Genomic DNA, 24847 nt, shown 5'->3' with positions numbered 1-24847 from the left:
AGGACGAATAATATGAGGGGAAGAGAAGGGGGGGCCGAGATAAATGGGAGTGATTCTTATTCACAAGGACATTTGAGCTTTGCCTCATGGCCAGACATGAATGAGTAGATTTCAATAGTATCGACTGTTGCTTCGGACATCAGCAAACACACGCAGACACACACACACAACTACTCATGCGCAAGCACAAACAGTGCAGTCTGTCTGGAATACAGAGTGGACCTGTCTGCAGGTCCGCTCATGCTTTTTATGCTAAATAATGGAGAAACACACACACACACACACACACATAAACACACACACTGTACAGACACTTTCTATGTCGGGTTTCATGATGGTAAATATTTAATATCTGACATCAGGGTTTTAAATAGCCGTGTTTTCTTTGTCTTTTGGCTGCTGAGACGTGTTCTCAGATCGGCCTGGTTTACTCTGCAGTGTATGGAAGAAAACAGAGCGTTCCTCTTTTTCCCCGGTGTATATTGTTGAATCTCAAACCATTTTCAGCTAATTCTGTTGTTTTTGGCAGAGCCTGGTTCTCTTTATGTCGTGTGATCACGAGAGAAAAGTTATGAGGTGAAAACCATGTATCTCTATGACAACAAATGTTCTGCAAACTCCCAAAATTGGTTTCTTGAAAAGTTGGCGTTTGGGGAGTGACGACATGTTTGATTGATTGAGGGTTCAGGTGTTCCATTCAGGAAAGTGTCTGTTGCTCAGATGTTTTAATATAATATTTTTCGAATTTTTCGAATTATTATCCTCCTGATTTATATTAATATACCTTGCTTTGTTGATTGTCCAAGAGGTGGGTAGCTTCGATGGTCGCCCATATACTTTTTTATTAGCTTGATTTTTACAGTGTTGTAATGACCCTGATATAAGATGTGCCAGGCTTTTGCTTTATCGGCGAAACCACATTAAGAGAAGTACAGTGTATATGGATGGCAGAGGCCGAGGGTAGACTTAACTGGCCGTAAATCTTAACTTGAGTTTTCGGGCTTTTGGACATGAACATTTTGTTCTCAGGAGACTTTGTTTTTTCTCTGTTATGCCACATACTTCAGATCGCTCCTTATGACCTAACTAATTTAATTAGGAGACCATGTATTTACAGGATTTAGAAGAGCGTATTGAGTTGTATGTTCTAAGTTTTTGTGTGTCTGAATTGTCTATATATAGATGACCTGGTACGGTGGGAATCAGTGTGCGTGCTTTCACCAGAGAGATGAGTTGAATGACAGTCTAACAAGTCTTGTAATAAAATGTAAAAGTGGCACTTTCACGCCTGTCAACAATCTCTAAAAATACCATTGAGTGTGTCCTCACACACGCACACACGCACACATACTGGCCTGCGGTTGTGAGTGATTTTCTCCCTGTCTCCATTAGAAAAAAACTAACTTCAACTGCTATGCTTGCTGACAGTCTCCACAGACACACACTTAGACACAGATGCAAACACGCATACACACACCAGTCACAGTCGACAAGACGTTTTTATAACAAAAATTGGATTCTTCTTCGTTCCTCTCCAAAACTCATGCAGACACACCGGAGAACTGGATCTGACAAGTTTCGGTGACGTGTTGCAACAGCAAAAGCGTTGGTTGCACACTCAAAGCATCCATGCGGGAAAAATATTTATTCCGACCAGTCAACAAACAGGAAGGCTTCAGTAAGACGAGCGCTCGTTGTCACCGCCGTAGTTATTTGGATCCCATTTTCCCTTCCACTTTTCTCATCCTGACACTCAGGACTGCCTTCTCCTCAAATTGTTATCAAAAAGAATCAACTGGAAGCAGATAATATTTTATTTTTTTATTCCGGTTTACAAATGCACCTTATTTTGAAAAGCCATCATTCAAAAAGCATCCATTATCAAAATGTCTCACTGCGCAAATTCTATTTATAAGTGGCCCAACAGGCAGATGATATTCTATTATTATGTTTAAAGAATAATAATGTTTATTACCTCAGTTACCATTAGTTTACATGGAATCTTTGGCCGCCCCACCCTCCCTCTGAGTAGCTCATATTTCCTGAGTGAAATTCCCCCTCAGAATGAGGTTAAAGCACATTGTTGTTGACACTGCAATTTCACCGACTGGCACAACATTGTCACTTAAAGTGCAGATTTGACGTGAAAAGCCCCGCTCGCTGTTTTGTATTTAATATCGCACTGACAGCTGTATCATTCCTCCACACTGTAATCAAATTATGACAGCGTGGCAAATGTTCCCCCTGTGACATTTTCTATTACAAAATGCATATACCCGGTGTCAGACAATGTGTGGGTGGTATCCCTAAGTGGCAAATGGGATTGTAAGTGGCACGTGTGTGTCTCTGTGTGTGTGTTCGATGTAATTGCACTTGTGTACTGATGATATGCATATAGGTGTGTGTCACCTGGAATTATGGTTGTTTTTTTAGTGATAAGGTTGAAAAGCATCACTGACTGTCAGCAACTTTGTAACACTTCTATTAGAGCTATATCACTACTAGGCTATACATCACATAAACAGACGGATACAACAGCCAATGGTTAGTCAGTACCGATGTCCACAGGCCTCATCACACACACGTACATATGGGCCAGATATCACAAACTTCCTTTCGCGTCTCTCCTCGCATTTCTTTATTACTTTGCTTCCCCTCTCCACCTTTCCCTTGTTCCCTCCTCTCCTCTCTTCACTCCTCTCCTCTCCGACTACCCACCATCCTCTTATTGGATTGGCTACATCTCGTCTGCGGCCCTTCACTCGCTGCCCCTCGGCCTGCCGGGTAATGATAATAAAATTGAAATATCCCGGTACTTATCAGTGTATTACCTCCCTATCAACACCTCAGACACACTCCCTACTTTAGAGGTTATCCAGGAGAAAGCGTGATCTGATCTACGGTGCAAGACAGAGCGAGGATGCCGGCGGAGAAAGTGAGAAAGAAAGATAGAGAAAGAAAGAGAAAGAAAAGGGAGGGAGTTAGCTGATAGATAGAGAAAGGGAGGAGAGAAATAGTTTTTGTGGCTACATTTCCAAAGTGCTATTTCCAGGATGGATTGAGATAGGTAGAGAAGAGAGAGGGGTGAAAAGAGGAAGTGGTGGAGGAGGAGGAGGAGGAACAGAGTCGTGTAACGTGACCCTGTGGCATCTGTCCAGACCAGCAGCGTGTTAGCGTGAGCCGTTCTCAACACTCCACACTGGCCTACTGTACATTTGCGGTAATGTAAAACATCTCACATCTCCCCATCTCCCTCTGTCTCGCGGCCCTGTCCTCTCAGCTCCCTCTTGGCGGTTGTCGGTGTGTGTGTGTGTGTGTCTCTGTGCGGGAGGTAGGGGAGCGTGCCAAAGTCGAGATCAGGTTTGGAAATTGATTTGAATGAGTGTTGTGGACAGCTGATAGCTATAAAAGATTTTCTCCTTTCATTTCCCTGGGAGTTTCTCTTTTGATGTTGGCTGGTAGTCAACGCAGCTTTGAAGCTCGTCAAGAGCGGGCCGGGACGCTACTTGATACTATGTGAGTTTGTGTTTGTTGTGTGTTTATGGATGTGTGTACATGCCTTCATGTTTGACCTTTTCAAGTCACACAAGGGCTGGAATTTTGATGGTGACTTTTGTGAGAATAGAACAGGATATTGCTTTTTCATAGTACTTTGGCATGTAAATGTATCAGATAAAAAAAAAATCGGGTATAATTGCTCATGATAACCTATTTGCATTTAATCAGTCATTTGATTTTCTTATCCTGTGCAACGCACAAAATCCTGCAATCACTTATGTAATACACCTTAACCTACCCTAAATCTTACATATTGGCTGCTTAACAAGTCAGCCACCTTCAAATTGCCCTTTGGGGATAAGAATCTCTGAAATGTTATTTTGTCGTTTCATTGGCTGCCTCCCTGCGTTCCTCAGACCTACCAATCGCACGCGCTCATCTAATCCCCAAGAGGGAAGATTCTAGTCTGTTGCTACGGATGCTGGGGGGTCACAAGGTCAAGTACGGCTAATTTATTCACTCAGTCAGATTTCCTCTGGCTCGTGGATGGCAGATGGAGAGGTCTGATATGATATCACCCATCTGAATCACCCAAGGGAGAAGAGGGAGGCAGAGATGGGGCAGGGAGGGAGAGATGGAGGGATGAGAGGAGAAGAGATTGACAGGGGAGATGTAAAGAGAAAGGAAAGACAGATAGTAAAATTGGGAAATTAAATGTGGTTAGATAGAGAGATAGGAGAGACGGCAGCATAGCCTGCATGGGTGTGGAGTGTGTTCGCCTCAGCGATTCGGGTGTCGAGCTGAACATTGAGCTACATAGCTTCTTATCAGATGTGTGGGTGTGGGTGAAGTGTGGATGTGTGTGTGTGTGTCCTTATCTTAAGACAAGTGGTTCTGGTCCAATAAGATCCTGGGAGATGGTAGGAATAAGCGGCTTAGACCAAGATCTGAGATGGAAGAGGGAGGGAAGAGAGATAGCTAGCGCAAGGGAGATGAGAAGGGGAGATGAGGATGGAGAGAAGAGGAGGAGGAGGTGGACAGATTAGCAGGGTGGAGGACAAGGAGGGGACATTTGGAAAGAGATGAGACGTGGAGGGTTGTGGAGATCAGGATGGAACGATGTGATGTGGAAATAGTTTGGAGAAGTTTTTTTAGGAGCATGAAGGGAAAAGAGGAAAGTGGGGTTTGAAATTTGAAAGTTTTGGGTTTGAAATAGTTTGTGGCTTTTTGTCAAAGTGCAGGGATCTGCAGGATCTTATCAACAGCAACACTTTTTCCTAAGAGAGTTTGAATTTGTGGCTTCAACAACAGTGTCCGCAGAAGAACACAGGCTTTGACTTCAAGTTTTGGCTTCCTATTTGAACATTTTCCACTAAGCTCTTTTCCACTACATACAAATGGAGATCAAACCTTGTCTCTTGTCCCTGAAAGTATCATCAAGAGAAGATGGGTGGTTTAAAATAAATAGCAATGGTACAAAAAGGGATGTGAATTTAACTCAAGAATATTCAACCTTTTTGTAGCAAGACTTGTCTCCGAAATGGCAAAAGCAACATTCAATCTCTGAAAAGAGATGTCAAAGTGCAGCTGTTGTTTAACAACAAGCACATTAAAAATTATGTTTAATTATATTATATTACTATAAATGGGGTTTGAACTGGGCGTTTAGTTCACAGAATATGTCCGGTGTCTGGTTTACAGCTGATTCATCTAGTCTTGTGACTTGGTCAACTACAGGTTGCAAGAACATATTCTTCATGCAAGGTTTTCAAGTTATTTTTCTTATGAGACAATGTTCTCTCAATAATCCTAAACATGAAGTTGAGCTCTGAAAATGAAATGAAATCTAATATGTGTGTTTTGTATCCCCTCAGTTTGAAGACCAAAAGAAGATGAAGACCCAGCTTTGATGTCCACTTTCTCCGGAAACCTCGGCTTAAACAACACCTCCCGCAAACACTTCGAAAGGGAGGATTTTACTGCCTTTTATCCAGGAGGGAGAACTTAGTCACGAACATTTATTGTTCGTGGAATGATCTGGACTGGACATTTCAATTCTTTAATTTCAAAAATACTCTCCTTTCCTATGAATGGCTATTTCCTGATCCCCTTCCTCAAAAATACATACTGAACTCACCAACCAGATTCCCTCACTATCTCAGACCCTGTCCAAGGGTCTTGGACATTGTTTCCAATCTCACTGAGGAGGAATAACCTCCTCCTCTTCCAAATAAAACTCTTACAAGCTCTATCTTCTGTCCAGACATGGATCTCCACAGGGCAGCCTTCAAAATGGAGACCTCCTCCTATCTGCCCAATCCCTTGGCCTCCCCAGCTCTAATGGTCCTGGCCTCCACTGCTGAAGCATCTCGCGACGCCTCCATCCCCTGCCAGCAGCCACGTCCATTTGGCGTCCCGGTGTCAGTTGACAAAGATGTCCATTTGCCATTTAACAATGGTTCTTACACTTTCGCATCAATGTACCATCGCCAGGGCGGCGTCCCACCAGGATTCCCCAACAGGGACTTCCCGCCTTCCCTCCTCCATCTCCATCATCAGTTTGCTCCACCGAACATGGACTGCTCCCCAATCAGCATGCTGAATCACAGCGGTGTCGGCGCCTTCAGACCTTTTGCCTCAGTTGACGACCGAGATGGAGTACCGGGTGGGTATCAGTCGGCTTTCACCCCAGCCAAACGCCTCAAAGGCTGCATGGATGCAGAGGCTTCACCCCACCTGCGGTACTCTGATGCAGAGGGGAAAGAGTATGACTTTGGAGGTTCACAGATCCCTCCCGGAAGTTCACCCAGCGGACTGAAGGCCGGGGACGACTGTATTAAAAAGATCTTCCCTGTGTCAGGCCTCCTGTCTGATCGAGACACTTCATCCAGCCCTGAGGACCGCATCGAGCGCTGTAAGTAGCAATTTCATATTACACTCAAGCAGACTAGACCTCATTGAACTGTGCATACACATGGTGTGACACGTGTGACATACATCATGAGAAAAACCTGAATAAACGAGTGGAAGCCTTTCAGAGCACAAAGGGTCACTGAAAAGTGGGATGAGCATGACCAACATACTGGATGCTATGGTCTTTGCAATCATCAGATCTCAACCCAATTGGGCATGTATGATAGATTTTGAAGCAACGTGTTAGACAGTGCTCTTCATCACTTTTATCAGAACAACGAAAAGAGGGGGAATCCTCTGAATATAGTTCTGAAGCTGCTCTAGACACTTACAGACCGGAATATAACACTTTATGTTGGGTTCTTCTTTCCTACATATTTGTCACCCATAGGGATATTACAATTAGATGGAAATGTGAAGTAAGACGAATACTGAAAATGATCGCATGATGTGCTCACATCAACATCTACAGAGCACTCAAACCACGTTTTCTTACACATTAATATCATATTAATGTGTTATTGTAATGATATCAGAATGATAGCAGTACAATATTTCAATAAGGTTAAACAACCAAGTCTCATTTAACTCTCCATCACCCGTTTATATCAGCTGATAAGAAATCACAGGTTATATGAACTAAATTGTGTTGCGACTAGTCTGTACTCTTTTCACAGTTTTGCACTTATCCCACAATTACAGTTAAAACTGTAAAAACAACCTAAACCACCATGTTTTAGGACTATTCCACAGGCAACTGTGGTAATTACATCTGCAAACAAGACACATGCACAGAAAAAACACAAAGCCAAATCTAATTCTGGCTCTCAAATTAAAAACCCCAAATACAACTTGCTGCAATTTGTGAAAGGATGCAAATTTTCACAAACTAGCGCTGCACACGCCAATAAACAATCCCATCTATGTTCTCTTGTCATCATCTCTCCTGGCTCTCCCTATCCGTGTTTCACAAGCCCACAAGCTCCGCTGGTCACATTAACATTCACCAGTGGAAGGATGCCATTTGGCCTTCACGCGCTGGGAATCTGATTAGTGTTTGTGTGTGTGTGTGTGTGTATGTGTATGAATGACTGGTTCAGAGACCGGCCATGCTCTCTGCCATCAGCATTCATCATAGCTCTACGCTGGCATCCTCGTTGCCAAAAGATTTACCCACATACCCAAAACCTTGGCATGCTGTGTGTTTGTGTGTTTGTGTGTGTGTGTGTGTGTAGTAGAAAGGAGAGGAGTTGTGAGAGCTCCAACCACAAACACACAAATGTGCACAAACACTCTTGCAGACACACAAATCTCAGTATGAGCACCGAGATCATCTTCACATGTCAACAAGCTGCATCGGATGTTGGTGACAAATTAGGAGAGATACAGACATAGAGACGTGCTTATTGTGTTTCATCTCAGATAAAAAGTCTCCATCATTCAGTCAACTCTTCAGTCTCGTTCATCATATCTCTCCTTCTTTGCCTTTACTTCACTGCTCTTTCTTTCCATCTTGTTTCATCTTTGAGCGTGTGTGTGTGTGTTTGAGTGTGTGAGAGAGAGAGTGTGGGATGCATCCTTGATGGAACACATGAGAGACAGAGGCGACGACCTGAGACTGATCCGATAAAAAGACCACCGCAGGAGAGGCAGAGAGGGTGAGAAAGAGAGGGATGAAATTGGGAAAAGGACACCCGGTGGCTGACTGGGGGGAGAATAAAAAAGAGGAGAAAGATATCAAAGCGCACATAAACTGAGAGAGGGAAAGAGACAAGAACAGAGACTCGAAGGAAAGAAAGACTTGTGACTCTGCTCTGGAACCAGATATCAATTTTAGAAACATTATCCTGCTGATTAAACTTCAAATGCCAACCTGGTGTATGTGCGTTTTAACTTCTTGTGCTTATAGCGGCACCAAAAACTTCCGATAGTGTGGATGCACCTTTCTCAAGAGAACTGTGGCAGTAGAGTATGGAGTATGTGCCACCTTGTCTCTACACATTCATGAGCGCTAGGGCTGAAGCCCGAAATAGAAGGGGAGATGGGAGATGGGTGGGGGGCTCCTGTGCTGTCTTTTGGAACAGCTGAATCTGTATCTAATCAGGTTAAATCTTGGCACAAGTAGCCTCCACCTCAACCATGGGCTCCTAATGCAATTGGATGTGCAGAGGCGCTGCTTACAGAAAAGAATTATGGGTTCTCCTTCACTGGCTTTGGCTGTCCAGTGGAGGCGTAAAGAACAAACAACACTTTGGTTCATCCCATGAGGACGGAGCTCTCGCTGCTTCACACACACATTAGCTAACTAGCAGCCTCGGTGCTGCTTCACACAGACAGGAGCAGCCTCTCGGAGGTTTATAACGCTCGGGATCGTACAGTGTCGTCACACATTCTTTAATCATTACAACTTTTATTTGATTGAAAGCAGATTGTTCACGAATGAATAGCAAAGAAACTAATAAAACTACAGATTCCAGACCTTCTCAATATTTGACGTTGAAGAATAGATAGCTTCATTTATTATGGATCCTTAAGAGCAGCTTGAAATGTCGATCTAAGTCTCGCTTTTGAACTTTGAACCACTCTGTGTCATTTACCATGTATCTTATCTGCTGTATATTGATATTAATTAAATGGTACTGATATCTCTTTACTAAATGACTTACACAGAACTGATAATGTTATTTATAGTTCAAGAGAAATCCCAAATGCAGAAATCTCTGAATCAAACTCAATGGCCTGCATGGAGTCATGATGAGGGTTTGCAAGATCTGCTTTTTCATCTTCAGACTTGAACTCTATTTATCTTTCTTAACATAAACACCTGTTATCAGCAATCTCATCTCCACCGACATACGCAAATTGCCTGTGTCCGAAATAGTGATCGATTTATGTGATCTAAATTTGATCCTACTAGTGCAGTGCTTGTTCTAGACCTGCCTGTTTGGAATTGGCTGTCTGCTCTACCTGTGGTAACGCTGATTCCAGTTTTCTCTCTGAAACTGTAAAAGGAAACCTGCAGATCTACGGAATCCTGAAGCTGCGCCACCGCTTCTGCACAGAGAGCTGTTCACCTGTTTATGCAGAGTTAGGAGAAGCTCAACTCAGTGCGCAGAAGCCAGAACTGGAGATTCTGTTGTTGAGTCCCAGCCACGGCTGCTACAGAGCGCTGGCTAGCAGTTTATTCAAAGTTTAATAATATTGAAGGTATCTCATGTCCAACTTCAACCCTGCACTTCCATGGGCCCTTTAAAATACAGATGCCAAGTGTGAGGCCGATAAGAAGAAAGGTTCTGGAGATATTAAAGCCACACAGACAGTTTGTTAGATCCATTTCCATTGTGCAAGATCTGTGGGTGGAACTTGTGGCAATTTATTCAAAAAAGGCGAACAAAGTCTATAATAGAAACAGATCTTAAATGTAAGATCTTCCACGTTATTATTTTTTTTTACATCCGTCCTGCATTCATCCACTTACACGTGGAATTCATCTCATTCCAATCCAATCACCTGTCACGCAGGTTAATCCCACACAGGAAGGGGATCCTCACTTCTTTGCTCCACACTTACAAAAAAAAAGAGGATATTAAACAACTTGAAAAAGCCCCGCACCTCTAACTTCCCCAAGCTGAATCCTGTCAGGCTGCACTGGCTGCCCCCCCCCCCCAGGCAACAGAGGCCTGCTCTCTGCTAAACCCTCCCCCCAAATCCCCGCACTGCACCGGCAGGCACGTTGGCTGTTAGCTAAACCCGCTAACCTGTCAGCCGCTAAACCTGCGCATAAAGGCCCCATCATGCCTTAAGAGGACTATGCATGTCATATTACGGCAAAAGCTATTACCACTCACTGTATTCACATTGTGAGGTTGTAGCCACGGATACGGAGGGGCTTTTTGTGCATACAGTGAAAGAGAGAAGGGAATTATGGGATGTATGATTGGAATTAATAGGAGTGTTGACAAATGAAACAATCCCTGCCCCCTCGTACTGCACTTTGGTTTTATTTGCAGAGCGGATTCAAACATTATTTTGTGAGCGATGTCAAGGTTTAGCTTGTTGGTGCCTCGGTGGCATCTCTCCGTCACTTTTTCCATCCTTCCTTCAACCCCCTGCTATACCCCCTCCCCATGTGTGTATGTGCATCTCCACATGCGATCGTGTGACAGCTGTAGTCTGTTTGCGTTCTGTCCCGAGTTTGTTTTCGTTCTCCTCGCTCTCCACATTTACAAGGCTGAGAGATTTAAACAGAACCTGCATACCGAACCCAGATTCCCCCCTTTTTCTTTCTGTCCCTTCTTTCCAAAAACTGTAATTGTGAAGACAAATGTACGGTTGAAAAAAAAAGGAAAGAAACAGGAATCCTTGGCAGAAAAAGAAAGAAAACATTTTTTTTTTTTTTTAAACCGAGTGAAGGGAAGGAACGTATTTTAGGGGGAGGAATGGGGATGAGATAAAAGAAAAGGATAAAAGCAATACAAAAAAAAAAGCTTTGTGGGAAGTGGGGAGGGAAGGAAAAAGGGAGGACGGCGACATGTTGAGCTGAAATGCAGATCCCATCTGTCTGGCCGAAATAGAGACAGAAGAATTCTTTAGAGAGAGACAGGTAGATAAAATAATATTCACTCCTACTCATCTTAATTTAGTTAAAATGATATTGATGCACAGACGGAATGAGACTTCTCGTATTCCCATCAATATACAGTATACAGTAGTTGCAGTAGTAATGTTAAACCGAGTGCATCACCCACAGCTGTTAAAACACACAGCGAGAGGCCTCCCCGGCCTTTCTTCTCTTCTTCTCTTTTTGGTGTTGCCTCCTTTCTTTGTTTATCTTTATCTTCTTTTTCCACCCGTCTTGCACCGAGCAAATGTCATGTGTGTTTTTCTCTTTCTGGGGCCGAGTAGCTCTAACCGTGGGTAGCCGAGACAAATAAACAAATAAATGAAAGTCACAGCAGCGAAAAAATAAACTAAAAATAGAGTTCCCACAAAGAAAAGGGGGATGACACCGATTCTGATGTTGATAGACGATGAAGCGTTTTTTATTTGGAGTTCTGTGTCCAGTGTTACTGTGAGATTTCTGAACCGCATTTCCCACAGACCGCCCAACAATCTAAAGACATATTCAGACATAAACTTTAGAGAATTTCCGCACAATTAGGTTCAGACTTTCTCTGGTGTTCGCCGTTCACACATAAACAACGCAGCAGGAGATTCTCTGCTTCAGACACATTCACAACAACACAGAAATCTCTGCAGCGTTCAGGTGAGGGGGGGTGCAGCAGGCGGAGGAAGGGATCACATGTTTTTGTTTACAGCACATCGACACCAGCGCCGGCTCTTATCATCAAAATCTCTCTCGACAATCTTCGGTGGTTTTCATCCCCACGTCTGAAAGCAGGGATCTGACATTTTGTTTTGTTTGTTTTATTTTTAATTTTTTTCAGCAATTTCCCTTATAATTTCCCATCATTTCCAGTTATCAGTGTTCATCTCCTTGCCTCCCGCGGCATGTGGGCGGTTAAAAATCCATCCAAGGAGACAGAAAAGCTCATCCTTCGCTTCGTCCTCACAAAAAAGATGCCCTCCTTCACCTCCCCCCCCCCCCCCTCCCTCCCACCGCCTCCATCTATGCCTGTCACGGTCTAGTGGCAGGGTTAAGTTAAGTAAGAGTGTTCTAATAATTAGGACTGGGACTCGCCTGCCCGCCCGCCCGTGTGTGTGTGTGTCTTCCTGTCAGTGCTTAGCCAGATGTTAAAAGGCTTGTCCCTCTCATGTTGCCTCCCTGTCAGTCTCCACTGTGTGCCACACACACACACACACACACACACACATCCACACAGCCGCCCACACACACACACACACACGCATCAGTGACTGTCCTACTTGTGGTGGCTTTGTTTACCCCCAAGTGTGTGCCCCTCTGCCCTTCTGGCAGCTCCCCCAGGGCTAGAAGTGTGAGTGTGTGTGTGTGTGTGTATTTGTTTCCCTGTCCATACCATCCTACACTTAACTGATCCGTCCATATTGTGCAAATTTTGTCTATAATTGTGACTTCAAGTTTTTACTTTTATAACATTTCAACTTATATATTTAAATGTAAAGTAAATGCATGGAAAAAATATCTCTCGAATTTTTTTTGCCTTCCTTATCTCTCTGGGTGGTAACTGGAAGAAGGCAGCAATTGTCTATATCTATCTGTGTGTGTGTGTGTGTGTGTGTCACCCTGTGTGAATCTTGTGGCCATTGTTGCAATGCTGCGCAGATCAAGGATTAGTCGCTTCCTGTCGAGCCTTTTGTCGGCCCAGCCACTCCATTTGGACACAGATCACTGTGTGTGTGTGTATGTGCGTGTGTGTGCACGTTTTTGTCTGGTGGAGTAGGTCACACAAATGAGCCACTGGAGCTGGTGTAAGGCAAATGAAGGGAGGAGAGAGGATGAGATGAGAAGATGAGATGAGAGGATTCCCTTTGCGGCAGCCCCCTGCAAAATGGTCTTCAGGCTGAAAAGTAATTTCATGTCCTTTTCACTCAGAATATATGATTTTACTTCAAATGAGCCAACACCTGCTAATACTGTGACATAATGCTCTGCTTCCCTTATTCCCACTGCTGTTTTATCAGATTCAGGACTTGTCTAGGAACACTGGGAATCTGGTTGATCCTTGTAAGGACAGGATGTCACTTTGCATTCAGGGAATTCTATAAACAGGCTGCTTTGAAGTGGAAAACGACTGTATTTCTGTAGCACACAAACCCCCCCGACCCCCACCCCTTACTAGCCACTTCACACACACACACACACACACAGATACACACACACACACAAATACACACACAGAGCCAGGTCCGGGTTCCGGAATTCCACTTTGTTCCCCTGGGGATGTCAGCTTCGGCCAATAAAAACCCCACGTTAAAACTCCACTGAGCCTCGTACAACTGCAGCACACCTGGCAACACAGCACACATTTAGCTTTATATATCTGCACACACACACACACACACACACACACACACACACACACACACACACACACACACACACACACACACACACAAAGCTCACATAGGGTCATGGCGTGCCGAAGCCCTGAACTTGCGCACTTGTCTGTGTTTTACATTGTGTTACAGTTGGTGCTGTTATTCAGGGAAGATGCAGTGTTGCTTTACAGCACAAAAGTGAAGAATGTAAGAATAACAGCTCCAGCGTTTGAGCCTCTTCAGTAAAGACCAAGAGGAACACTGTTGTAAGACACAGTATCACAGTATCACAGTTAATGTGTGAATGATAAGGACTAATGTGTGTTCTACTGTACGAGTTGCACCACACTGAGTTCGTTCCTGCATGTTTGGCTGCAGAGTTCCCACACCTCCTAATGCAGGTGTGATGTTCTCTCTGCCGTCTGCCTCCTACTGACTCTACTCCTGAAACCTCTCCCTGCTCTCTTTCTCCATCAGTCCGTTCTCTCCTTTCTCTCCTCTCCCCTCTCCTCCCCTCTCCTCTCCTCTCCTCTCCTCTCCTCTCCTCTCCTCTCCTCTCCTCTCCTCTCCTCTCCTCTCCTCTCCTCTCCTCTCCTCTCCTCTCCTCTCCTCTCCTCTCCTCTCCTCTCCTCTCCTCTCCTCTCCTCAGTAATCTAATCTGCAGCCAGTTTGTGGATGCAGTCTAGTGTGACAGGCCTCCCCCACCTCCTGCTTTTCTCACTTTCATACACGCACACACACACACACACACACACACACACACACACACACACACACACACACACACACACACACACACACACACACAAACACAGCAGGCCTGTTTCCAAAAAAAAGCCCACTTGCTTTGCTAGCAGAGGGGCCCACTCCCCCGTCTTGGTCACACCTTCTTTAATATTGAATTATTCATCAAATCTGATTGGTTCCTGCTGATGGTGGCCATGATGCAAGCGAGCAGTTTGTGTATGTGTGTGAGGGGGGGGGTCCTGGTTTGAGATGGTTAGCTGTTGGTGATGCGCTGTCGCTTGACAAAGCTGGACGGGCCTGTTACTAATTTTTTATGTGACCAGAGTCACTAGAGCCACTTGCACCTGTAGCTTTTTTGGGAAGTGAAAGACATATTTTAAAAAGGAAGAAGGATTCGTTTTAAGGTTATTATTTGACCATGAACTTCTCTTTTCCTTCTGAATTTAAAAGTTGCGGTCAGTGATGAAGAAACCTTTATCTCGCATCGCATTTGGTTTCTTCCTCTTTGGTTTTCAAACTTCCAGCAGCTCCACCAGGGAAGCAAAGCTGAGCATCTGCTGCAAAAGTCCCTTAGAAAGGTGAAATAAATCAATAATGGGTGTTTTATATGCATGCCAGAGTGTGTGTGGATGTGTGTGTGTGCGTACTCATATCATTTGCATGCACCAGAATCTATACGATTCAATATTGGGAGTGCACTGTGGTAGCTGCAGAGACCTAAAGGTCTCACAGAAATCTGTTTCCTGTCTATTCACCACAATTTCCTCAGTGTTTGCTGGTTTTATCCTCTCGCACGAAAATCTGGTGAAATCTGTTCTATAATTTCCAAGTTGCGCACTACTGCTAATTCCCATTCTACCGGAATCATTACAATTACCAGCCAGGAGAGCATGTGAAAGTAGGGCGATGTCCTTTCCATGAGGAAATTCCCCTGCTTCTCTTCAGTGAAGGTGCTTCAACTCAAAACATAATGGTGCATATCCCTGCAGCGGCATGATCAGGTTTATCCACACTGTTCCCCGTTTGTGCAGGTGTGAAATCTCAGTCATGCCACGGGCTGCGTTAAAGGCATAAACCGTCGATGATCACGGATTTGCCTGCACTTCAGAAGAAGATGTGGATAAGGAAAGATGAGTGTGTCGCTGTTTGTGCACGGGTGTGTGTTCGGTGCCTCAAACGCCTGTCAAGGCACTTCACGTTGACCCCGTGGTGCCTCTGCATATCTCAAAGGCATTAGAAGGACGAGGGAGTTGGTCCAGCCATGTATGTTTTGTCCCCCCCCCCCCCCCCCCCCCCCTGTGTTTGAGTCTCTAAGCAGAGCTGTGGCCCTCCACAAAAAAAAATCTCCGGTTTGAGTTCAGCTAATGGCTTTTGTTTCAGGTCACACAGAAAGATAGAATCACTAATTTAATGGACCACTGATTTAAAAAAAACACACACAAGTTACCTCTTCAAGATCTTCATCCTCATCCCCCCTTACTCTCATCCCTCCCCCCCCCCCTTCCCTCTGTCCCTCCCCCGGCCTCTGCCTCCTTCTCCCCCGTCACCGGGTGTGTGTGGAAACCCAGCCCACTGTTCAGCAGATGAATAATTTAGCGGTGTGTGTATCATCTGTTTACCGTGCTAATCCATCTGTCAGCAGGCACCTATCGATTCGCGCCTGCCTGGTAATTGTGCATCTGCACCACGCGCACACACAGGACTGTCACACACACACACACACAGTAGTGGACACACACACACACACACACACAGGCATACTTGTGCTCCTATATGATGTGCAGGTTAGCTCATATTCAGATCCTGCAGTTGTCAGCTGGACGCCCGGACACTTCATTTTCACTGAGTGAAACTGATTTTAGGGTCAAGGTCACAAAAAACTAAAATCTGAAATTGGAGGCAACAGACGCAGAGATTAATGGATTTTATTTGGAGACATATGGAGTATGTGTTTATGGTTTTTATAAACAGGACTGTTCTTCTTCAATACTATCTCTTATTGGCTTTAATTCATGTTTTCATCTGCAGACAAAAGCAGTTAAAACACTTGATGAGATCAATGTACCTGCAGATGTTCATACAACCATATCTGTTGAACTAAAAAAGCTAAAAAACGATTTAAGGTGTAGATAATAAAAACAAAAATGACCAAGACAAAACTGTGATCCGTGTACAGCCTCAAATGTAAACTGTAACTGTAGCAAAGACCTGGTGACATTCAATTCCATAGAAAACCATTTCCTGAGATAATGAAATGGAAAATGATCTAAGCTTTCGTGTGGAGCAGTGTTGCTGCCTCCATTCTTAAAATGAAATATAAAATGTGACAAAGAAGTGGGAAGTATGCATCTCTCCTTTTGTGTTTTCAGTTCAGACTTTCTGCTTTCAGGTCTATTTAGGTTTACTGTCTGACTTAGTAACTAGAATTTGTGTTTTTAATTATCTCTGTTTCTGTTCCTCCGTCTTTGTCTCCAGCCTTTTCCCTCTCTGCAACAGATTAAAGCTTTCAGATAGAGAAAATTAATTAGTGAGGTTTTACCAAAGACTTCCTAGGACACGAGATGCTCAGATTAGTTTCAAACATTTAAAATCTCACAGCCTACACGAACTCTCTTCTTCAAAGCAACTGTATTCTACCTTTCATGATTTGTTTCCTTTCCACTGGCTCATTCCAGACTGAGGCGGCGTCATGGAGAACGCAGTGTTACATCCATGGGTGACCATTGATGGTTGTATTTATCAAATGGCTGGTTTTAAAAGCTCATTGATTGATGTCATTAGCTTCATGAGTGATTACTAATTGCCGCGCTGGTATGTTAACCACACGGGATGTACGCACACACAGAGACACACACACACACATAGAAACATGTAACACACACACACAAACACATAGTATATATTTTCTAGAGAAATAGATGTAGATAAACTATTTTAACTAGAAATGTATTGTATGTATTTTTGGGTTCAGAGATCAGGCATCACCAATTGATCACCTCAATCATCCCTTTCCTCCTTTTTTCAGTCTCTGTGATCTATTCATTCTTTAAATCCATATCATATCCATCCCTCCATTTCAAATGGCCTTATGTACTTTACTATCCATTAGGTGTCCTTTTGGAATCATGAGTATATAATTATTCCATTAATTAAGACCATTATCTTCTTAAGCCTGTATCGGTTTTGTCCTGTTAAACAGTTAAAACCAGTTTACACCTTCTTGACAACAAGTGATATCTTACAGACAATAATTATTCAATTTCAGATATACAAAATCAGAGTTTTTTTTTTTTTATATTGCAGATAATGGAAGATTTCAGCGATATTGATATTTAAGTGCACTGGGCCAAAAGGGAGACATCGGGAAATAAAGAGAATTGGCTGCCGAGGATTGACACGTTGTTACTGGCACCGAGAATCTAAACAAACCAATAGGCGACATATAAACCAACCTATTTATGGAGATATTTCCAAATTTTTTTGCTTCCATCTCTGTATGTTGCGTGTGTGATGGTTTTGTGTGTGCATTGTTCAACTTGTGACAATTTGGGGGTCAGGTGGGGGAAGAGAGTTGCAGCAGTTTGGCGTGATGACTGGTAAAAGTCAAGGGCAGGGGGCTAGTCTGCTGTTTGGGGTTTGTGTGTGTGTGTGTGTGTGTTTGTGTGTGTGTGTGTGTGTGTGTGTGTGTGTGTGTCACTTACGTTTAATAGGCATCCATTTTGAACCTCATGTATTTCTTTCTTTGTTGCTTTGTGTGTCGTTGCCTGTCCTCACCCCTCTGAGTTCTGACACTTGCCAAGGGTGTTGGCAGATCGTGTTCTGTTGTCCAAACCAGGCTTCTGACGCCGCTCCATCACACACATACACACACACTCACATGTACAGACACAAACACACACGGCGGGGGACGCAGCAGGGTTCATTTCGATGTGGAACGTCTAATATCACATCCCTGTGGCAAAATGCTTGGAATTCTGCCCTCCTGGAGAAGCATCACATCTTTCTGTATTTGTGTGTGTTTCTCTGTGTGTGTGTGTCTTTGTGTGTGCCTCCCTCCATCGGTTTGTATATGTGAGTGTGTGTCTCCATCTACATGTTTGTGTGTGTCTCCATCCGTATGTGTGTGTGTCAGGGGGTGTTAGAAGCAGGCAGGGGCTTAGCAGAGCAAAAGAGAGCAAATCTGTCAGCTCTCCCTGGGCAGACAACCCTTCTGACCCTCATTCAAAGACATATTGATTCTCCTCTACACCCAACAGGGGAGGGTGTGTGTGTGTGTGTGCGTGCATGTGCGAGGGTGTGTGTCTGTGTGCACAAGTGCTTAACACAGCCTGATCTTTCCTCCTTGCTTCCTTCATAAACAGAGAGCCTTGTTCCTGCAGCGTTGTTAAGTAAGATGAAAATATATTTGATTGTATAATCAAACACATTTTTTTGGAGCCAGAGATCATTTCAAGAATCAGGAACACAGATTTGAACTAGTTTGCTGTTGTGTAGGGTTTTTATCTTATCCGTGCTCTGTTGCCTGTCGGTTACACTCTCAGTTTTGATTATGAAAAAAACACAAAAACAACAGCAGTGGGCGAAAAATCACAAACCGAGGAGATGGAGACAAGCTTTTATCTTATCCAAACACTAACACCACAGTAAACCTCGCTGTGCACTTGTTAGCACTTCCTTGTTTTCAGGGAAGACGCCTAATGACCTATGGGACGACACCAGTCAGGGATCTGCTGACTGTTAGGGACCCAGTGTGTACTTTCATGTAATTGTCAGAGCAGTGTCGCGCAAAGTCTGGGTCAGGACCTAAAGGCCAGCGGTGGGCAGATTAAAATCGACCTCCCAAATCACACTGAAGATGCTGCTAACTAATGGCCCCCGGCTGTGAGATGCCAAAGTCTGTGAAGTGACTTCATGGTCGGTCCATTACAAGACAACAGTCGCTGACAGAAACAGAGTCGTATGTGGAGCCAACCCTTTACTACAGTGTGCTGCAGAGAGGACAAAGTCTAAACAGTCAAACTAAATGATGCGCCAAAAATTGTGGAAATACTCTGCACAGATGATATGGCAAATGTGATAGCAAACAGTAACGTATATACAGAAGATATGAGACGACATTCATGTGCTAACCTGATGGATGGTCCGTTTTTCACACTCCTTGTTGTACTATCTCGACTTCTGAGGGAAATCTTATCTGCATCTTTAGCTGCTTAATGCAAAACTACGTTCGGCAGCTAGTTGCTAACTTGGTCTGTCCCAGGTTTGGTGCTGGCCAAGTAGCACATCCTGGCTTTAGAGAACAAAGAGGTTAAATAATCAGAAAACCAAAACAATGAGCTGAAAGATGCTAGAATGCTCCATCAAGCCGAGAGGAGCTTCGGTGTTTGGTGATTATCGTTATCTCCGCCCGTTTCTGTTTGTTGCCTCTGCCAGGGAGGGAACATTTTTCATTGGTTTGGAAGAACCCATTAAACTTCTTCTAACCATGTTTTGTGAATATAAAATAATTCTGATTATCGGGCCGCTTCTTTTTTCTCCTACAAGAGGATTTCTTTGCCTTGGTGGAGCTATGCACACAAATATTGTATATACAAATATTATGTGATGCAGCTTGAAATGATCCAAACACGAACTTACCAACAAAAGTAAAATATATTTATAAGACAAAAACCAACACTGACTTTGCATCAATGTCAGAGAGGCTTGTTGCACAAATGCCTGTGTAGATGTGTGCTCACTGACAGGTCTCATGTCTGGTGACCTGGCACGGCCAGCGCAGTGCGAATCTCCGGTAAGTGCTGGTCACATGGGGGCAACCGGTCATGGCAAATTGTGTCTGTGTGTTAGGAAGGTGGTGGTGGGGGGGAGGTAAAGGCTCCTACATGGTGGGGTTGTTGTCTACAGCGTTTAAGGGCTGAAGCATAATGTCGACAGGCCGCATGCTGACCCTGCCCCTACTGACACACACCCACACACACACACACACACACACACACAGTTAGTGGTATAAGCTGAAAAGTGCCGGCTGCAATAATGAAAGGCAGGTGCACCAAGAGGCCGTGGCAGAGAGAGGAAGAGAAAATGAGAGAGGACAAAAAGAACATGTGAAAGTCAAAGCAGGTGACGAACTTCATGTTGTTGTATGTTTCGTGTGCGTGTGTGCGTGTGTATGCAAGAGACAGGTGCTCTGTGTCTAAAGGAAAGACAGATATAAGATGAGATGACAAGCGGAGTGTGTCTGCACAACGTGTCTGTGTGTGTGTGTGTGTGTGTGTGTGTGTGTGTTTGTGTGGAAGTAATTAATGCATTGTAGCATCTGAGGGCACTCTGAGCACCTCTGTCCTGTCATCACCGTGTTCATAATAATCCCGGCAATACACACATCACACAGTGAGGTGGCAAGCACATACATAAGTGGTCGGAATGCTAATTGTGGCATTTGAACAGAGGGTTGACAAATTAACCGAGGCCTTGATTAAACATTCAGACCCCCGTTGATTAAAAGGTGCACCACACCCAAAGTGTGGTATTATTACTTCTGTGATTTATAACTTATAAGACACGTGTGATGCTCTGCAGTAAAATTAGTTTTTTGGTATGCGGCCTTGAAACATCATGCGTCATGTTGATAGTTTGAAAAATAGAAAAATAATATATATAGGGTTTTGTTGTATTTCTTTTTTTAAAATCAATGATTATGAGGATTTCCTCTCTAGATTAAATGACTGGATAGCAGCAAAATCCAAAATATCCATATTCCATATTTTCTCTGTCCTTCTCGTGTTTGCATTTAACTAGATGCCATCACAGCCTGTTTACAGCACACTCAGCGAACTTATTTCTTTAAAAATTGACTAAAAAGAGACTGAAACCAAAACAAGGTGCAACATATATTAAGAAGCACAAATTAGATTTTGTGGCTGAACAAAAAACACAATATTCCCCTTTTCTGGATCCGCTTCCTCTATCTCCATGTTCCTTTGTCGCTGTCTCCTCTCTCTCACACAAACACACACACACGCACACACACACACACACACACACACACACACACACACACACACACAGTGCGGGCCACAGATGGCATGGTGGTGTCAGGGTGAGAGGGGTTTGTTAGGATCAAAGAACTCCAGTGTGTGGCCCCTCCACCCTTCACTTGCTTTCTTCTTCTCTTTCTCTTTTCTGTTTGTCATTTTATTCCTCCCCTTCCTCTGCTTTCAATCTTGCTTCCTCTACTCCCCCTTCTCTCCCTCTCTCTCGCTTCATCTCTCTTCATTTTTTCCCCTAATCTGTCCATCAGAAGTGTTGATAAATTATTCATGCCTGTCTGTCCCTGACGCCTTGTCACCTCTCCTCCACTCGCCAGCTCCTCTGCTTCCTCTCCTCTGTTGCCTTCATCCCTATCCTCCGCTTCCTCCTGCTTTGCTCTCATCTCTTCCTCCCTCCGCTTCACCACCTCCTCCTCCTCCTCCAGCAACTCCTCCTCTCTGGTCTTGCGGAAAGCTCGGCCACACGCAGGCCAAAGTGGTGAGAGTTAATAGAAAGATTTCTAATTATTCTAGCTACTCTGAGCGATCTTTTAATGGCCTGGAGTTGTGAAAAATCAGATGAATACAACAGAGACAGAACAGAATTTGATCCTGTTGATATCCGTCGAGATCTTCAGCAATATTGACTGATCAGAGACGCCTTCGCAACAGCCAATTACCTTTTTATGGCATAATTGTATCGCTTTCCTTTATTTCTGCAGCAATCTGCATGGATCGCATGCATTAGACGTGTCCCAAAGAACAGGGATAAATAGATAAAAGAGAAGGAAAGGAATTGAAAAGCACCAAAGACCTGCTTCAGTATCTCCTTCCTCTCGCCCCCCAGCCACCCCCAACCCACCCTCCGCATACCATATCCTGTCGGATGGAGTGCACAGCACATTGGGGGGAAAAAGAGAGAAAGAGGTCGAAAGATGCAATAGAAGAAGTAATCGTTGCTAATCCAGCATACTCTCCCCAAACAATTAAACACTGGTTTATGTCTGCTTATACTTTGGAGCACTTACTCCCGAGTACACACATTCACACATACACTCACACACACACACACACGCACACACTCAAACACATTTTTCCGAGATAAAGTTTGCGGCGGAAAGCTATTAATCATAGGAAATCCAGATGAATACAAAGTTAGGGAGTCCAGTGATTAGTGATAAATTGCCTTGTATTTCCCAATGGTGATGTGTGTTTTTGTGTGGAGTGAGGATTACATCTTAGGTACGTGTGTGTGTGTGTGTGTGTGTGTGTGTGTGTGTGTGTGTGTGTGTGTGTGTGTGTGTGTGTGTGTGTGTGTGTGTGTGTCTGTGTGTGTGTGTGAGTGTGTGTTTGTGTGTGTCTGGTATGCGTGTGTGTTGGCTGATACAAGGGTGTGTAAAGTACTTGGGCTGAACGCTTGGGATATTAGAATGCAGCTTTGTGTGCGTGTGTAGGCATATGTGTGTGCATGTGTCACATATGGTCGCTCTCTCAAAAGATGGGCCTGTCTCAACCACTCTCATCCCCTGTTACCACAACGATTAATACATTTAAAAAAATGTCCCCTCCACTTTCTCCCGGTGCCGGTCACACACACACACACACACACACACACACACACACACACACACACACACACACACACACACACACACACACACACACACACACACACACACACACACACACACACACACACACACACACTGCTCACTATTCAGTGGAGGTTACTGCTACATCAGCAGCACACACAGCACTGCCTTTAGAGGCTGATCAATCTGTACTGCTGCTTGCTCTGATGAATTACAGAAGTCAGGACAGAAAGAGAGAGGGAGGAAGGGGGTGAGGGAGGGAAAAGGATGGAGGAGGATGAAGAGGAGGAAAGTGAGTGGGAGGATGCAGAGGAGACAAAGACGTGTAAAGGGTTGAAAAGCTAAGGTGGAAGAGTCTGGGGACATAAATATGCAGACAGAGGACAACATGGAAGGATGGTATCTTCATAGGCGATGTTGCCTGAGAAGTCCTATAAGGAGAGGGGAAGGAGTAATAGAAGTGGTGGGACATATAGAAGAAGGAACAGATGGGGCCTTTGCAAAATAAAGGAGGTGGAGGGGTTAGTTAAAAGGGAGGAAGCAGAGAAGACAGAGCAGAAGCCCATCACATGGATCTCTCATTTAGGTGTAGTCAGGGCAGGTTCAAGGACAGACAGGCAGATGATATACCGAGCTGTTGAACGTCATCCCGAAAAAAGCACGGACGCATGGATAATATTGACTTTAGCTGTTAGATCGGGACAGGCAGGAGGAGTTTCTGGTCAGGGAGACATGTAAGGCTTGAATGGACGTCTTTGTTTAGCTGTGGAGGAAAATCTCTCACAGAATGGAGACTGTTGTTTTTAAGAGCTGTCATTAGAGCCAGAGATTGATAATCCATGCAGTGTTTTCAGTCATCGCCAAGAAATGGGGTCAAGTGAGCAATTCTTTATCACATTATATTCTGATGCTCAAACACCTTTCACTCAATTCTTAGTTGATATCTTCAGATGGAAATACATTTAAACATTGCTTGCTAAGGGCTGACCATATCTTCTGCGCTCTGGGCTAAGAGATACACACTCGTACCGGTTCCTAATGCTCAAGGTTCAACTCACACTGAAGAGGGTGCACGTCGGCCTGGGTACCTGATCAAACATGCCATTCCATTCCACTCCAGTAGGTGGATATTTTGTACCTGGAGCATGCGCAATTAAAACATAGTCAATGTTCTGCTGCACGCGGATATCCACAAACTTCATAATGCCCAAAAAGTCTGAGATTAAAGACTTGGTCACATGACCTTTGAAGGTGAGGAAATTCAGAAGCAAAATCATTCCAGTCATTCCATTGGAATGTTGTGAAAATGTTGATATAACCCTCTCCTCTCTGTGACCCGCTCCAAACTGACACAAGTCAACAGAGCAAATATGTTGTTTGAATAAAAAGTGTCAACACAATGTCATTTCTGGAAAGCTGATTTCCTTAGAAAGTAACCAAAGAAAAGCCAATGAAAAAAAAAAAAAACATCTTTACCACATTAAATCGCATGTACTATTGTATTATTTTGCATAGCATTGCATTGAATCAAACCCTGTCAGACCGCACTGCATTACAATAGGTATGGATCGTACAGCATTAATAGTTGCTTCATATCTATATCTAATGTATTGGCTTGTTGGCAATGCATGGAGATGTGTATCGCATCGGCCCTCAGTGACGGAGATGCCCCCCCCCCACCTCAGACAATGTGTGAGATATATTTTCTCGCTCCCTCCCTCTCCTCTCATTGTTGCCCCGCGATAAATCCATAGCTATCTATGACAGCTTTGTTGCTGCTGGGAGGCCCCTCCCGCCTTGTTTGGCTGTGATTCCAGCTGACAGCTTTAGGAGCGTGTCTTTATTTAAGAGGTGCTGTAATTACACAGGCTTTAGCATATGTAGACGGCCAGATATGATTCAAACCAGCGCGACAGCGAGAGGGGAGCGGGAGCTCAACGGGTGAATGAGAAGAGAGATAAAACACAATGGCGGGCAGAGCGAGAGAGAGAGAGAGGGTGAGGGAACAGTAGGAGATGGAGGGAATGAGGGGAAGAAAGAGACAGAGAGGGAGAGATATGGTGAGCGGGGCAGACTGATAGAGCAATT

The 24847-nt window shown here is 44.1% G+C and overlaps 1 protein-coding gene across 2 annotated transcripts in view; it reads left to right on the top strand.

The window, feature by feature from the left end:
* Positions 1-5763: 5763 nt before the first annotated feature.
* Positions 5764-24847, top strand: part of rnf220a (ring finger protein 220a) — a 152968-nt gene continuing 133884 nt past the window's right edge. For both annotated transcript variants that reach the window (XM_061083810.1, XM_061083809.1), the window contains exon 1: positions 5764-6412. In XM_061083810.1, the coding sequence (XP_060939793.1) occupies positions 5764-6412 (649 nt within the window). The remainder of the gene's footprint in view (positions 6413-24847) is intronic.

The sequence above is a fragment of the Limanda limanda genome, chromosome 13 (genome assembly GCF_963576545.1).
Source record: "Limanda limanda chromosome 13, fLimLim1.1, whole genome shotgun sequence".
Lineage (NCBI taxonomy): Eukaryota > Metazoa > Chordata > Actinopteri > Pleuronectiformes > Pleuronectidae > Limanda > Limanda limanda.
Note: the sequence above shows the minus strand (reverse complement) of the source record. Positions and strands in the feature narration are given on the sequence as shown.